The 12,432-nt window shown below is 41.3% G+C and overlaps 1 protein-coding gene across 5 annotated transcripts in view; it reads left to right on the forward strand.

Moving 5' to 3' along the window:
* RBMS3 (RNA binding motif single stranded interacting protein 3) overlaps positions 1-12,432 on the forward strand; it is a 658,929-nt gene that overhangs the window by 428,060 nt on the left and 218,437 nt on the right. For all 5 annotated transcript variants that reach the window (XM_036266544.1, XM_036266545.1, XM_036266543.1 and 2 more), the window contains exon 6: positions 5,391-5,470. In XM_036266544.1, coding sequence (XP_036122437.1) covers positions 5,391-5,470 — 80 coding nt within the window. The remainder of the gene's footprint in view (positions 1-5,390; positions 5,471-12,432) is intronic.

Here is a 12,432-nt window from a genome sequence, read left to right on the forward strand (position 1 = left end):
TTACTTCACCTGTGCAATGTAGAAGTTGGTATCACAGGCTGTTTCCAGTTCTGAATGTATGTGATTCCAAAACTTGGGAGTGGGTTTGCATTGGTCAAATACCGTCCGCTGCTCTGTTTCCTAAGGGGAGTGTGTTGTGATAATGCTGAGCAAGATACTGCCTAAAGGTCGGGTTTCTGCAAAGGGAGATGGCAGGAAGGCCTTGCTGCTTCACTGTCTGGCATTTATAACACTTGTATCCTGAGAATGTCAAGGACCTGGGAGGAAGAAAACAAACTGCAGAAACGAAGAAGAAACCTCAACTCATCCTCTCATCTTTGTTCCTGGGACTCACTCTTATTCCTTCCGTTCTGGTGGATTAAGAAGTATGCCCGCCTGGTGTGGCTTAGTAGGTTGAGCATCGTCCCATGGACTGAGGTCCCTGTTCAATTCCTGGTCAGGGCACATGCCTGGGTGGAGGGCTCGATCCCCAATAGGGGGCGTGCAGGAGGCAGCCGATGGATGTATCTCTCTCTCATCAATGTTTCTATCTCTCTCTCCCTTCCTCTCTTTCTAAAAAATCAATAAAAGCATATTAAAAAAAAAAAGTAAATGACAAAATTTGTTTTCAAAATGTCAGTAGTGCACATTTCAGGACTTTTAAAAATCCTTTAACGTTGACCCCTTGCGTAAATCTTACCAGAAGTGAGGGATAACGGGTTTGCAGTGTGAGATGTTTCTAAATTGTCAATCACTCGTACAGAGCCTGTGATCGCAAAACCACAAAAATTTCGCAATAGTGGAAACCTCTAATTAACCATAATAAATGGCAGGGAGGGTTTATTTGAAATACATTGTTAATAATGCTTAATGCCGTAATGTCGTACACTGAGGGATTCTCCGCCGGGGCGAGACAGGTGAACTGCAAATAGTTTCGCAAAATACTTGGTCACCTGGGCATGTACAGCCTACTCCTCAATATCAGGCTCATCTGATGTCATCTGCCTGGGTGAAACTACCTCCTCTTCGTAGCTGTTGGAAAAAAAAGAAAAGAAAAAGTGGAAGAAAAAAATTACAAGTCTGTGGTGCATTTTGAGTGAAGGAAGCCGGGTTCCTAGGCACCGAGACAAGAAAGAATGTCAAACGGGACCTTTAATGTGTGTTTATATTTAAACATCAGCCCTAACAGAAAACCCTTAAGCTGTATACAGTGATTAGAGCCTTGTTAGAAGCTAATTAATGTATCATCGGGTGAATGGCTGGCCCGGCGTGTGAGCTGCTGGGGGGCGGAGGGTTCAGGTGCCCTGGAAGAGTGGATCGGGTGTAGTGACTCCGCGGCCGCCCGCGGCGCATGGACAGGCAGCTTTGTCTGGCACGCTGGCCTTCAGGCCCACTTGATAATGCCAGTGTCAGTTTCCACCGACGCGTGTGCCAGATTGCAGATAGCTCGAGCTGGCATTTCGAGGCAGTTAATTGTGAAACGTGAGAAGAAAATGGGCACATTCTTTGGAGGTAGCTATTCAAATGCAGTCCCCCAAGGCCCCCGGCCCAGCCCCCCAGCCCCCCACCCCCAGCTCCCGGGGTCTCACTTTTTGTTCTGTTCCCACATAAAACGCATGAGAAACACAGAGCCCCCCCCCCCCCCCCCCCCCCGCAGCTCCTCGATTGCCGTCTTCGCTGGGACCGCTTTGCCTTGTTAAAATGTGCCCCGTGTATTGAAATGAAATTGTCACTGCTGGGTGGTGCAGCGTAACGCGGTTTGACACTGAGCGCCGGGAGCGATAGAAAACAGACTTTTATTGCGTTTATTCTTTCGGAGCAGAGTCTTGAAAGGCTCACTGTAGACACTGACTTAGTTAAATCGGAATGAGGCTAAAGTGAACAATCTACACTGCTGTCTCTGTGTTCATGGTAACAGCCCCCGTCCGGCTGGATGGGGTTGTCAGTCTCAAGAAAGGACGATCACACGCGGAATCAAAAGGGAAGACACGAGCCTTTCAAACCAGAACAAAAGTATTTTAGGTGGGTCGAGGGGGTTGGCCACTTGATGTTCTTCTTTAGCCTTGTCCGGATTCCCTAAAACACATGGTGTAGAATCAACACACACACACACACACACACACACACACACACACACACACTCACATCTAGCTTTAGTCTTCATTTAGAATTCTGTGTCATTTTAAGACAAAGAGAAAGGATTTGGTGTGTAGGACTCTTGCAAGCAAGCTTTCGATTCTTAACTGCCTTTTATCTAGATGAGAGCCCAGAGAGAGCTTGAACAGGGAGAGGGACTCTGGGGCATCGGATTTTTATTCTGCAGCTCTCCTGGAATAAAAATTCCATAAAGTAACATCTGTAGTAATTAAGGGCTTACATTTCCTCTTCCATTCCTGTCTCTGCTAGGAGGGAAGGTTATTTTCCCTGAGAGACAATCGTGGATCTTGTGGGAAGAGAGAAAGAACAAAATTAGAATTCTTTTGTTCCTAGAAATGGAAGTTTCCTACTTAGGAAAAAAAAAAAAAAGTTGAAAGATTTACTGTAAAAGATTCCACCAGAAGGAAAACTTAGCAAAGTTAGGAAAATTGTACTTAGCTGCTCCAAAATGTGTGGAATGGGGAAGGATTCATCTTGCATTTCTAATCCAAATATCTTCTGGTGTGGGGGAATTTGTGATTAACAGTGAAGAAAATGCTATCTTTGTTTTTATATTTTTATTTTTAAAGGGTACATCCTATTCAGCTTAAAGAGTTTCTTTTTTCATTTGGATGTAAATTCAATTCATTCTTCAGATGTTTTTCAAAATAAAGCTTATGTGGAGCCATTGGGCCATCTGATGAATACTAATCTATTCATGTCAAATTAGTTTCCTGCACTTTCTTGTCAGAGGAGGACAAGCTATAGAACATAAAAATGCATGACCCTCACCCTGGCCAGTTTGGCTCAGTGGTTTGAGCATCAACCTGAAGACCAAAGAGTCTCGGGTTCGATTCGGGTCAAGGGCACGTACCTCGGTTGTGATTTGGTCCTGGGCCTGCGGGAGACAACCAATCAATGTTTCTCTCTCTCTCCCCCTTCCCACTCTATCTGAAGATAGATGGGAAAATATCCTCGGGTGAGGATTTAAAATAATTTTTAAAAATGCATGACCCCTCGTTGGAAAATCAGTAAGGACTTTAAGATATTGACAACACAGTTCTAAGCCAACTCAGGCTTGTTGTAAGTGTGTGGCTGTGTGGTTCCACACAGGTCTTGTGACTGGTAGGAAGAGATTCGGTGTGTGCATCAGTACAGAAAAATGTGTCCATCCTGTATGCCTCATAGAAATGAACGCACATCAGAAAAGAAAGTTTTAAAATTTTGTCAAAATAATTATAATGTCCTAAAGGGAACGTGCTCCTGATACCAACTCCGAATTTTTTTTAATTAATGAATTTATTTTTGTTACAGATGTTTCTCCTTTTCCCCCCACTGATTCCCCCCTCCCCCTCCCTCCCCGCCCTGTCCCCAGCTTTGTTGTCCATGCCCACTGTTCATGCATACATGCATATAAGTTCTGTGGTTTATCTCTCCCCCACCACCCCCTCTTCTGGGGATTGTCAGTCTGTACCCCACTTCCAACTCCGAATTTTTTCATCTGCTAAGTCACATGGCCTTACCTGCGCATCTCTCAGCTTCTCTCCAGGAGCTTCCCCAGGTAGATCTTTCCTGCAGTCACAGTGGTCGGCTTCCCGTGCCCCATCTAAAAGGGCACAGCCCTCTCTCCTGCCCCGCTCAGGCCCCTGCCCGTTACTTCCTCCAGGGCCCTTCTGGCCTCTGTCCCCTCTTCTCAGCATTTCCCTGGCTTCTGGAATTTGTCTCGCATTTCAACTCCTATAGCTGTGATAAACGTATAATTTGTTGGGCATTTATTTAGATATTTTTTCCTTATCGTGCCTCCTCTACACGTAATATGGTCATTAATAGGATCCTGAAAACACCCTTACGTTTTAGATGTAGGAAAGTTTACAACTTGTGTCAAAGGGCTCCCCTCCAGCGAAGCTCATATCAGTAACACAGCAGAACGTGTAAATGATACTGTGCCTTTTAGACAGATTTCACACATTTCATGCACATGCTTTTAGTGGATGTGTTCTGTTTCTTAGGTTTATTTGTGTCCTTGGTGTGCTATTTGTGGGCCTTAATTTCCTTTCATCAGAATAAACCCTTTAATTTTTATCTTTCCTATCCAATTTTATAAAATAATAAAGCCCAGATATAATTGATTATTTTTAAAAAATGTTGCCGATACTCCACCACTCAGGATATAGTCATACTGCCAATATTGAAATTATGATGCTGTAGCTCAGAATGTTCATTCATTAGCTTCTATGTGTGATGATAAAATTTGGCACAACAAACCGAGCTTAGGAACATCGTATCTAGTATTAAAAAAAAAAAAAAAATGAAGGTTGTCCAAAATTCAAAATTGAGAAAGTTCAGGCCCTGAGGTTTGCATATTTGTGTTCTCCTCTCACATTTCAGATGCCAGATAATTCTCTTCTGCATCCCCCACCAGGGGTGTTGCAGTAAAAGTGCCATGATGCTGACGACAGCACCGCTGCATTCATCTTTTTTTTTTTTTTCAATTAAAAAATATTATTTTTTTATTGATTTTTAGAGAGAGAGAAAGGGAGAGGGAGAGGGAGATAGAAACATCGATGAGAGAGAACATCGATTGGCCGCCTCCTGCACACCCCCACGGGGGACTGGGCCCACGACCTGGGCATGTGACCTGGCCAGGGATTGAACCGGGGACCTCTTGTGACATGGGTCAGTGCTCAACCACTGAGCCACACCGGCCGGGCATCATCATTATTGAGGCTGAAAGAGGATAACAGAAAGCACATCTCATCAACTTGTTTTGTGAAGTCCCTCAGCGGTATAGTTTAGTCGTTACAGTATGGCTTTGGTGTCAGATGGGTCTCAGCTAAAACCCAGACTCTGTGTCACTTATTGGCAAGGTGGCTCATCTCACTAAGCCTCAGCACCCTCACTGACATGAAAAGCAATCACAAAACCTGTACCTTTCAAATGTGCTAATTTAGACATTTAGCAGGTATTTATGGAGCACTTTTACACGCCAAGCATCGTTGTGTAGATTACATAAGATAATACCTTAGTCTTGCCTCTTGGTGGGGACTCAGCACAGAGCCATCCACATAAGCAACTTCTAATACAGCAATACTCTCAGCAATGATGTGTTTGTGATGTTCTATCGGCTTGGTCATGGTGGTCATGGTAACAGTTGACAGTTCTGGTAAAACTCTCAAGTCAAGCTTTTCCATCTCCCTATTTTTTCTTTATTTATTTTCTTGAATATGCACAAGTTCATGAAGAGTATATGATCCCCTGTTTACTTCTTTTTCCAGAATGGAGTCTACTGAAAAATGTGAAGTGGTAATTCAACATTTTAATGGAAAATACCTGAAAACACCACCTGGCATCCCAGGTAAGAAATACCATTAAGTAGTCATTCAATAGCCCAGGCTTATTGCTATGATCAGAATGAGCACAAGGTAAGAACCTTGGTGGGTCACTGGGAGGGGAAAGTTTACACTCATAAATGTAGAATTTTTAATACTATGTAGTAGCTCATCTTTCTCAAAACTACCACAGACTTTTTGATGATTCTTCTTTGGCCTTTCTTTGGAATCTCTGCTGCTCATTCCCTAAAATGAATTAGAAGAAAAAGATAGCAAAGAATAGTTAAAGATGCCCTCGACATGAAGGAAGTTGATGACTCCCATCATTAGTATTGGTATCTTGATTTCTAATTTGTAAACTATCTGAACAATGAGATGCACAGAAGAGTCCACAGATGGAGACCAGTGTCCGAACCCATCCAACCCATCCATGACAAGAAGGGCACAGAACGCGAGAGCAAGCACTTAGAAACTTTTATAGCAATCTGCTATTCCCATAAAGTCTGGACGCATAAGTTCATAGTTTACAAACATGTCAATTAGTGACATATTGAAAAAAAGTCACTAAAACTGTCCCCTCATCAGAGAGAGTTTGAAGAGTACCAATCTAGACTGTCCCAGGGTGTTGAACATTTTCAAAGCAAAATTGTTAAGTATATATATCGTAAGATGAAGTAACTATATGCTATTAAGAATTACATTCACCCTGGCCAGTTTGTATCAGTGGTTAGAGCATCAGCCCACAGACCAAAGAGTTGTGAGTTTGATTCCTGGTCAATGGCACGCACCTGAGCTGTGGTTCAATCCCTGGCCCTGGTCGGGGTTGTATGGGAGGCAACCAATGGACCAATTGATGTCTGTCTGTCTGTCTGTCTGTCTCTAAAAATCAATGGAAAAATATTCTTGAGTTAGGATTAAAAAAAATTACATTCAACATACAAAAACTGAATACATTACATGTGTCAGAGCTTAAGCACAAATGTCTGCCTTAATATTAACCTGGTAGTAGCATATATGGAAAGTAATTAATGTTTGGTAAGTACATTTAAAAATACGTTTTACTCATGCATGAAAACATTAAAGATCTACAGAGGTGCTAAAAAATAATTACAATGAGTAGATAAATATCTGACTATACATGTTGGCTAATTTGTTGCTCTTTCATTTTTGGTGATTCTCAGGGGAACAATGTGACTCCTTCAGCCGTACAGTATTTTTCCTTTTGATCTTTTTCAGCTGGATTTCTCTAGTGTTTGCTGTGTAATGTGTATACTTCTTAAAATCCATGGTTAGAGAGTTCAGGGGTTGAGCATTTTAATTCCTGAAAATATATTGAGGTTTATACAGGAGGACGTTTGAACAAAGAGAGATATTTTATGAGGGGGTCAGAGTTCTTTTATGAATGGGTTGGTTTGGGGAGGATGTTGGGAAAGGAGATCCCTTCAGACTGGATGGTCTGCAAAACTCAAAGTAGCATCGCTGGTTAATCAGAGTCAACACACAGTGAAGCCTGTGCCTCGGTCTGGTTAGCTCCATGCGTTCCGTTCCCTTGAGAACTGACTGCATTTCGATCCTGTTGGAGACATATGGTGTTGTTAAGAAAAGAGTTAGCAATTTACATCTCAGCATGTAAGCTGCCCTTGCATTTTAGGAGACATCCTTTTTTTATTTTTTGCTTTTAGCATAAAAAGCACTTTAAGACACTCTGTTCTGACCCATCATTGAAGAAAGGAGCAGCGTTGTTAGAAGGTTTTCCTTGTATTTGTTCCATTTTATCCAACAGATGCCTATCTATATAGAAGGCATTTCTTCTAAATGTGAATTATCTGGCTATGTAAACAATTAAGAGGGAGCAAAGTATATAGAAATTATTGTTTATTCAAGTTTTAATACAGGTCTTAGTTTTTTAGGTTTCGTTCTTTCCAGAAAAAGATATTGAAATACTTCTTGACTTGATTGATTTGAAACTGTTTTATTTGCATTCTCCATAAAACATATAGTTGACTAATACAATTTAATGCTGAAGACAAATAAAGTCACTAAAAAGCCCCAAATGTCTGGGCATTCTTCCTGAATATGCAAGCTCTGATATCACCCTATCTAATATCATAGCTACACCCAATGGAAACATTGTGAATAGCAAGAACTTAGTTATGAGTTTCTCACTCACATTTATCTCATGGGAACATGAGAGGCAAAATAATTGTTCTCAGTCATAAAACTCTTAAGAGATATAACGTTGTGCTTCTGATATTTGCACTCAACATTAGTAGAGTTAAATGTACAATATTGATCATAATTGGTACTTGAATTTGCTTATTTATGCATTGGAAGTCAGATGGAGTTTAACAAAGGCTAACAGAAGATATTTAGTCTTTGATATTTAAATTTGATGTGAAATAAAACAGGAGATCATGCAAGATGTGAGAATTTTGGAAGATACAGTGGTAAAATGCCCTCATTGGGTACATTTAGTAAGTCAAGACAGGTATAATCAAATTTAGGTGTGTGCTGTTTGCCTCTATTTGTCTTCATCGCTTATTTGTTGTGGATGGTTGAACTCTTACACACACAGAAACTCACACCTTAGTCCAGTTATCTCTTCCATCTTGAAGACCGAGTGGGATATCACTGAGATCTGATATCAATATGGACGCCATTGCATTGACCTTTTCAAAATAAGTGACTAAATTTCCTAACTTTTTCAATACTAATGTAGCTTTAGAGACCCTGTCCTTGCTTCTGGGTATACTAATTAGAACCATCTATAATTGATCTGACCTACCTGCAACTAAAATAGAATTCAAAAATTTGTTTAAAATACTCTCAGGCTTCCACGTTATAAAGATCAGGCATCTTTGGATTCAGGAGTGTGTGGCTTTATAGAACTCACATCGATGGTTTCAGGATAATGCTTTAAGGTTTTGTGATCAAGGGACCCCGATGACACAATAATGATCTGAGGTTCTGGGCTCTGAGAAGACTGTTGGAGAGATTGCATTTTAAGTTAATTATCTTCTCCTCATACTGCAGCCCCGCTTAACCTTACTAAACAAGTAGAGAGCAATTGGTACCAAGTTTGCGCTCTTTACTTCTCTATTCAGGGATGACTTGGGAAAATGGGTACATGTCGCTGAGCAAATGTAGTGCCATTTGGCTCCTGTCACTTTTGACAATGATTCCTCTTGACGGAGATGCAAAGTGAACTAGTTTCCCAGTCCTCTACTGTGTCATTTCTATTAAAGAACAAGGAAAAATAATTTCAACCCCAAATTTTGACATTGCTCTGCATTTCAAACAAAAGCATTATAGTTAAGAAGATTTGCAAGGACATGTGACGTGGACCACATTTATATTGCTGCCTCCATTTTGATTTGCATTATTCTAGGGGCAGTTTGCTCATTAAATAGATTTCGTGATGGAATTCGGTTTTCATTCCTGACAGATTACGTAAGTTGAAAGGAAACTGTGTAGATCCTTCTTTTGACTCACACTTTCTTCCTCTAAGCTCCTCCTATTTGCTCATAAAAGATCCAATTTTAATAAATACATCTTGGATCATTAATGCTTATGTGAGCCTCACAGACCTAGCTCTGTTCACTTTGATTTATAATGTTGTCCCCAGATTTTGGTTACCTCAATCAATTAAGCTAAATATACCTGTTAAAAAATAAAATTACTTCACCTCTGGTGCATGTATATAGTACAGGGGGTTAACAGAGACCAGGTGGCTCTAGCGACTAGCAGGGAGGAAGAAGATGAGAGCGATGCGTGTTAGCAGTGTCAATCACTGCAGCCATCCTCAGAACGGGATCACCCAGCGCGTTCTCCCTTCCCTACAGGGAAACCACAACACAGTGTTCCATAAATGTTGCATGTCCTCCAGATCGATCTTGATGTTTTCTGGACAAAATGAAGGATCATTAGTTGCTCGCCTGCCTAACCCCAGACATTTCTTTGTCCCGTAATGAATTGCTCAGCAATGGTCTGCAGCCCCAAAGCGTTCCATTTTCAAACCAAACGCAAAGGGTAAGTTTCCAGACACTTCAGGGATCTGTAGGGCACGCACTTGAAAGGCTCGCTTTCAAAGAGCCCCCGGAGCAGAGAGATGCACCATGTGGAAAAGGCTTCCACGGGTAAGGACATGTATTGATGAACGTGCGGGCTAGTTTGTAGAAAAATAAATCACGTTTTGCTCGCAAACTAGGCTTTTGCCTGTAAGCATGTGTTCCTTTTAGTGGAGCAGCCTTTCTGGAAGAAAACCGAGTGACTCTCTTTCAGTATGATTTTCATCCTCTTCAGATAATTATTTCTAATCCCAAAGGAACTCCAAGAAGTAGAGAAGGGTGAGGGAAAGCTGAGAATGATTGGAGATCTTTTACCTTTTAACAAAGCCCCTGATCAACAGAAATTTGGACAAGTGATTAAGTGAGAGGAATCATATTTTTCTAATAAGTAATATAAGACTGAGTGTCTTCTTGATATTTTGACATAATTTATTATGGTGTACTTAGGTAAATAAGAAATGTGTACGATTGCGGATATGTATGTATACATTATGGGAGCATAGCAAGGAAAATAGTTGAAGTCTGATAGTTTCGGAAGAAAATGAAGACAGAAAATGTTTGTTAAATTTAAAACATCCCCCAGAGTAAAATGTCAACAATGTACTTGAAAAAAAAAAAAAAACTTATGTTAAGAAACATGATTCAACATTCGGAATGATTGAGCAATAGATGTATACATTTTTATCAGGGGTAAATGTTGCAGACCCTCACACCAGAGTGTTCTCTGTGATATCAGTCTGTTAAGTCCACACATGTAACTGTAGCTGAGTAAGAGGCAGCAAATAGAAAAATACTATGGTACAGTTTCGCAAGACTATTCCTTTATGGTTTACTGAAGAGAAACGCTGTCTAATGTGGAGTTTTTCATCTCTGTAAAACTAAAACATCATTTACGTAATAAACTTTGCAAACTACAGTCTCTAACAGTATCAGTTTAGATTTCTCATTAAGAGGACCTTCGCAATATGTAGGAGCTACTTTCTCTAAAGCCTTCATCTGTAACGTTGGTGATGCCTTCTAGATTATTTCTTTGTAGCTATCACAGAGCTGCCTCACGATGAAACACTGTTGGAATACTATTAGTGAGCTTTACGAGTAGCCTGACAACTTCAGGGTCAGTAGTCTTAGAGTCTTTGTCAATCTATGGACATGGACTTGGTCAGTCATTGCTCAACCTTCTGATGGAGCCACACGAACCTGACACTGTGAAGATAGACACATTATGAGTTGGTGACTGATTGGATAAGGGTGAAAGGAGGGAGAGACGATTATATTTCCAAATCTGGATAGTGAGAAGCCAGAGAGAGAAGGTCCAGGGAGTCACCTGCAGGGGATCAGGAGTGACTGGGATGGGTTTCGTGCCTGATGCTACCTTGCCTCCTCCCACCTGTGACTGCAGCTGCAGAAGAGATGAGCAGACCCCACACACGCTGGAAGGGAACCATCTTAAGCATCCATTGATTCTCTCCACTTTTCTGCTTCAGGGCAAAAATCTATAAAAGCTCACTCAACCTGACATAGTTTTCTGTGAACTCTGGTGGTCATCACTCCCTGAGACAACCCTCAGTCAGTCAGTGGGCATGGGGGTCAGTACATACAATTGGGCCTCTGTCCTTTGGAAGGACAGTGGTGAGTTATATTCTACAGGCTTCCGTAGGGGGTTGCACGTAGTGGTAACAAGCTCAGTGAGGCACCTTTTTATTGGTTTTTCTTTCTTCCCACCTTTCTTTTCCTTTTCCATCATCTCTGCTTCCTGACATCACGTCCCAATTGAACTACCCTGTCGCAGGCTCTGGCTTTGGGAAACTCGAATCGAGGTGTTCGAGGAATGGTGGTAGGGAACTACATTTTGATTTAAAACTTCTGGCCATAGGGGAAGGTAGACCCAGCCAAAGTAGCGAAATGAATTTTATGGCCCAAATATGTAGTTTTCATGATTTTTTTTTTTTTTTTTTTTCGCAGCAGCACTTACGAACCACATATCAGGGGTGATAAAGGCCAATATTAGTGGTAGTAGGTAGGTGGTAGACAGGGCTTAAACTTCACAAGAGATGTGGGGAAGAAGATAAGGACCAGAGACATATGGCTGACGTCAGAACAATTGAGCCCATAAAGGGGTGGATGGTAGGTGAAAATGGGGATGAGTTAGGGACTAGGCAGGAGTCATGCCAGCAAAGTGTAGGCGTAGGAATGAAGGTCGCAGAGAAAGGAACCTGTGAGGTTTGGGTCTTAAGTAAATGCAGCGCGGTGACATTGCCAAGGAGCTCCCGGGTGAGAATACTGGCCATTGGCCCAACTGCAAGAGAGATGCTCTTTAGTTGAAAACCAGAGGCTTCTGATGAGAATATTGAGAGGTTTTCAGCACGATTGTAGATTTTCTTACTTAACCTCACACTTCCCTTGTTTTCGTCTGAGGTTCTCATCTTCACAGGAGCAGGTTCACGCGAACGGTGTTCAAGTAATTCTTTGTTTCTCTATTTGATTCTGAGTCATTGAAACCAGGGCTTATTTGTTTTTGTCGCTTCTAGGGCTGTTGCTCAGCTCAGTGTAGATTCTCAGTAAATATTCTTTGGAGTTGATGCACAATTCCATGAACTGAATAAACTTCATACTCATATTTGCTTTTAATGAAATTCCTGATGGGGCGTGGCTGGTACACAGCCCCTGCTAAACAAGCATCTACAAATTTGGAGCCAAACATTGAAAGAAAACTTTTCTTAATTTTTGAAAAAAAAATCTCATCTGTAAATCTAAATACACAGAAAGAGAGGGAGCTAAATAGTCTCAAGAAAAAGAAACAATTTGATCGAGAAAGATTCGAGTTACTTTTGAAATGCCTCGTTTTATTTTCTTTCAAGACTGCTTGTCGGGGCTTATGCTAGCAGTCTAATTGTTATTTCTTTAAATAACTCATTCTTGGC

This window comes from Molossus molossus, unplaced genomic scaffold (assembly GCF_014108415.1).
Source record: "Molossus molossus isolate mMolMol1 unplaced genomic scaffold, mMolMol1.p scaffold_m16_p_18, whole genome shotgun sequence".
Lineage (NCBI taxonomy): Eukaryota > Metazoa > Chordata > Mammalia > Chiroptera > Molossidae > Molossus > Molossus molossus.